At 43.5% G+C, this 4,854-nt stretch overlaps 1 protein-coding gene across 2 annotated transcripts; it reads left to right on the top strand.

The window, feature by feature from the left end:
* Positions 1-36: 36 nt before the first annotated feature.
* Positions 37-2,884, top strand: pou4f4 (POU class 4 homeobox 4). 2 transcript variants are annotated; one of them, XM_061056345.1, is made up of 2 exons: positions 37-401; positions 1,741-2,884. In XM_061056345.1, exons 1-2 carry the CDS (start codon positions 282-284, stop codon positions 2,662-2,664), a joined length of 1,044 nt encoding a protein of 347 aa, XP_060912328.1. In that variant the 5' UTR covers positions 37-281; the 3' UTR covers positions 2,665-2,884. The 2 variants fall into 2 exon arrangements, with proteins under 2 accessions (XP_060912328.1, XP_060912327.1); XM_061056344.1 differs by having other exon boundaries at positions 37-491.
* Positions 2,885-4,854: the final 1,970 nt, after the last annotated feature.

Below are 4,854 nucleotides of genomic sequence, written 5' to 3'. Positions count from 1 at the left end.
CGCACAGATATAGGAGCTGGAGGCGAGGAGCATCTTTATTACAGGAGTCATTTACCGGCGACGAGGAGACAAGGAGCCCCGCAGGAGCCCAGGAGTTACTTCTCCTTCTGTGTTTCGGTTGTTTTTTAAAAAGACCCCGACTACAGCAACTTTTTTTTCCCCATTTTAGAATAAAAACACACCGGCTGATTTTCCTCTTCGAGTCCTTTCTTTGTAGAAAACTCACCAACACGGAGCCGAGCGAGGAAGACGGACAACGACCCTCCCTAACTTCTGCAATCATGATGTCGATGAACAGCAAACAGCCTTTCAGTATGCACCCCATCCTGCATGAGCCCAAATATACTCCGCTGCACTCCAGCTCGGAGGCCATCCGCAGGGCCTGCCTGCCCACGCCGTCGGTGAGTCCAAAATGCAATCAATACCGACTTCAAGCAGCTCCTGACACCTACCAGCCCAACTTCCAAAACCACAAACTGCAGAATTTAAGGGTAAAAAACACATGATTGGTAAAAGTTGACTCATCTGTTCTGTTTATCTGTTTGCTATTACACAGGAAAGCTTGTTCATCTTTACATCTGGGGTTTTAACTATAAGCAAAAAAACAAAAAGGGAATTATTGGACCTGAACTCTGACCTGATGAGATTAAAAAATGTTCAAAATTAATTTCGATTATAGAGCTAAAGCACGCCATCTTTGTCTGAAAAATTATATTTAATGTGCTTGAATGAAATACTAAAGAAATGCATATATTTTTTTGGACACATTAGGGGAATAAAGTTATTGTAACTGCTGCAGCCTAATGACAGAAAATATGAAAAACAGAATTTAGAAAATAGTGCATCAGCAGCATCACTCAGAGTTGCTCATGTTGGTGATTTAGAGTCCACAGCCTGCGCGTAAAGACGCACAAAGACATCTCTCCAAGAAGCCAAAAAATCTTCTCACAATCCGGCAAATGTGAGTCCTGCTGCTGATGTAACAAAAGTGAAAGGAAGTTAAAAAAAAAAAAAGATGGGAGGATGAGGCGCGCTTGTTATCTCATATTGTCCCATTCATATTCAAACTCACACTCGTCTCATTTCATTGTCCGCAGAAATTATTCAGGAGATCGTAAATATTAATTTTAAATGAATATCCATCCGCGCTGACACAGTTTCCATGCTTTGTTGGGCTGATCCGCTGATGTCCAACTTTCATTAGATAACGGGGGAAATAGAAAGTTCAATCAAAGTTTAATTTAAATTTTAAATCTCGTGTGTGAGATGTTCAGACTCTTTCACAGATCGGAAACATTCTGCCAAGTTTGACATGTAGCCTAAAAATGTCCTCACTTATAAGGCAGCTAAATATTCTATTTTTTTTAAAGTTTGTCGAGTTCATATTTTAGGACTAATGTTGAACTTTAATATGAAACTTTAACGATTGAATAAATAAAAAAACAAGAGTTGTGTTATATGAAATGTGGGGATATTTAAATTCATCTTCATTTCAGTTTTTGATCTGATCTTTGTTTCCACCTTTGACTTTTCTCTTCAGGAATCTTCAGTCAGAATATTAAATGTTAAGAATTTGAATAAAATGTTTATTTCTGCATAAATGTGTCTTTAAAAATGTTACTAAATAAAAACTTGAGACGATTCAAATAAATGAGTATTCTGAATATTCAAGGTGCAGATAAAAACTGTTGGTGTCACTGTGATCCTCGTGTAACGGGCCTCTCTCTGCTCCTCGTGCAGCTCCAGGGGAACATCTTCGCGGGTTTCGATGAGACTCTGCTGCAGAGGGCGGAGGCTCTGGCCGCGGTGGACATTGTGGCCCAGAAGAGCCACCCGTTCAAACCGGACGCGACCTACCACACCATGACCACCATGACCAGCATGACCTGCACCCCCACCTCCTCCTCCGCGCACCTGCACCACCCGTCCGTGCTCACCTCCCACCACCACCCCGCGCAGCACCACCCGTCCCAGGGCCTGGAGGGCGACCTGCTGGACCACCTCACACCGGGCATCTCCCTGGGAGGCATGCCCGGCTCGGACGTCTGCTCCTCGGCCTCGCACACCGCCCACGCCGCGCACATGTCGGCCATCAACCACATGCAGCACCACCATCACCAGCAGTCCATGAACATGCACCCGCACGGCCTGGGCTCCCACAGCTCCCTGGGGAGTGGGTTAGACGCGGAGCCGGATCCCCGGGAGCTGGAGTCTTTCGCTGAGAGGTTCAAACAAAGGCGGATCAAACTCGGGGTGACCCAGGCGGACGTGGGCGCGGCCCTGGCCAACCTAAAGATCCCCGGGGTCGGATGTCTAAGCCAGAGCACCATCTGCAGGTTCGAGTCCCTGACGCTGTCTCACAACAACATGGTGGCCCTGAAGCCGATCCTGGAGGCCTGGTTGGAGGAGGCGGAACGCGCACAGAGGGAGAAGATGGCCAAGCCGGAGATCTTCAGCGGGGGGGACAAAAAGAGGAAACGGACATCCATCGCGGCCCCGGAGAAGCGCTCCCTCGAGGCCTACTTCGCCGTGCAGCCGAGGCCCTCCTCGGAGAAGATCGCTGCCATCGCGGAGAAACTGGACCTGAAAAAGAACGTGGTCCGGGTTTGGTTTTGCAATCAGAGGCAAAAGCAGAAACGAATGAAATTTTCTGCCACGCACTAAAACCTGCGGGGAGAGAGAGAGAGACACCTGCCTCGTTTACATAAAAAAAAAACAAATCAGAGACAAGCTGCTGCTGCGCACTGTCAGAAAAACAAGGTACACCGTGGAGCCCGTGGAGCTTTTCAAATTTAACAAGTCTTATTTTCCCCCCTCTGATCTGATCTGATCTGAACTTCATCATTAAGTGGTTTCTGCAGAATTATTTATTTATTTAAGATGACTTGAAAACAAAAGATGCTGCATCACCACATCGGCTGAATTCCGTTTTTATTAAGGAAACAAAACAAACATTTTTGTGACTGAATTATGGACTCCATTTCTTGTTAACATTCCTCTCAGTGTTGTCCGCATTGTAAAGGAACATCCGGGTTGTTTGCACCAGAAAGTATTCAACACAGGCAACATCTTTTTTTTTTTTTTTTTTAAGTGGAAGCAGAGAAAAAACCTGCGCGTCTCAGGAGCGTCAACGTCCACACTGAACTCCACCAGGGACTGTTTTTCTAATTGTTTTTGGAGGTTCCGCTTCAGAGACAACCGGATCCAAACGGTGTACCTTTCCTTTTTGTTGTTGTTGTTATTCTGACAGTGGAGACGGAGCACCGGGACCCGGAGAAAGACTGAGACCCTGTTCAAAGAAAAAAAAAACATCAACCTGAGACTCACATGTTAATGCTTCTCCGCAGAGTTCAGGCCGATACTTTCTGAGACATGAAGAAATGAAGAAAAATTAAGAAAGAAGGGAAACAATTGCTCCGTTTCGATCCTTCTTATGGCAATTATTGTACAAAAAAAATACGCAGAATAATGACGTCATCGAGGATGAAGGATTCCTCTTTAGTCGGAAAAGCTTTTTTATATTTATCATTGTACATATCTGTGAATATGTTGCACCTCCGTGTGTGGAAAAGCTCATTGAAATGTATTGTCTTTTCTCCCAGGGGTTCAGTTTTTTTGGAAGGGGGGGGGCAGATCGAGTTTAAAAAAAAAAAAGTCGGTCTGTGTCTAATTACTGAGGCACAATAATTCCTGTAATCCATTGCATGGTTTACTCTTAAAGACAAGGGGGGGAGGGGGGAAGGGAGGATGGGTGTTTTCTGTGCGTCCAAAAAATAACCCCCCCAACCCCGAAGTGAGTGCATTGCAATAACACACACACACACACACGGGCGCACGAACACACACATTCACACGGTATAGCTGTGTGGCTACCTCATTACGCAAGTGTTGGCACGTTCATGGTGATTTAAAAAAAAAAACACACACGCTAAAAAAAAAAAAAAAAAAAAAAGATTTGTTTTCAATGTTTTTTTTTAATCGTTTTTTTTTGTGTTTCTCTTCCACCGGTTTCTGGTGAATTAGGCCTAGAAGACTCACTGATGTGTAAACCTGTTGTATGTTCACTGCAATGATGCTCTGACAATCAAATGATTAATATGATTTTATTATTATTATTATTATTATTATTATTATTATTATTATTATTATTATTCTGAGGGTCACTGACACCTTTGTGGAGCGCACTTTGTAGATATTCTGATGAAGGACGATAATCAGCTTTATTTATTCTCCTTTTGTTTCTCCAACACTTCACACTTAACACACGCTGAGATTTGTTTTTGGTCACACATTGCCCTTATTTATTTATTTATTTACTTGAACTTTATTTATTTTGGATGAGATAAAAAAAAAGTCATATTTCATTTGTGACAGTGTGCTTTAAATGTGTCTGTGTAAGCGACAGAAGCTGAAATAAACCGTGCACGTTTTACTTCATCCTCTCACAGACTTTCTTTGACAGAAAATATCTAAAATGTGAAAATGTTTTTTTTTAATTATGATGCAGAAACATTTGAGGACAAAAAGAGGAATTTTAATTTGTGTGATGAGCTTTCAATCGGTCGCTCTGTGTTTGCCATCAGAGGTGTTAGAAGCATTTTTCAGAAGATAGATTTAATGGACGGATGCAACATGAGCTCTGAGCAGCAGTGTGTGTGTGTGTGTGTGTGTGTGTGTGTGTGTGTGTGTGTGTGTGTGTGTGTGTGTAGAGAGGAGGAGGAGGAGGGCAGCTGCTGCTCTGAAACAGGAGAAGCCTGGAGGTGAAGGAGGTCCGTCTGAAAGCTGCTTCCCAGCGGTGATGAATAGGATTTGATACTTGAGTGACTCTAATATTGATCAGCTTTGCCGGCTATG

This window comes from Labrus mixtus, chromosome 14, assembly GCF_963584025.1.
Source record: "Labrus mixtus chromosome 14, fLabMix1.1, whole genome shotgun sequence".
NCBI classification, from domain to species: domain Eukaryota; kingdom Metazoa; phylum Chordata; class Actinopteri; order Labriformes; family Labridae; genus Labrus; species Labrus mixtus.
Note: the sequence above shows the minus strand (reverse complement) of the source record. Positions and strands in the feature narration are given on the sequence as shown.

Coding starts and splice junctions, on each gene's coding strand:
- pou4f4 (XM_061056344.1), top strand. CDS start 282: ATGATGTCGATGAACAGCAAACAGCCTTTCAGTATGCACCCCATCCTG. Junction 492..1,740: donor ACAAACTGCAGAATTTAAGG/GTAAAAAACACA, acceptor CTCCTCGTGCAG/CTCCAGGGGAACATCTTCGC.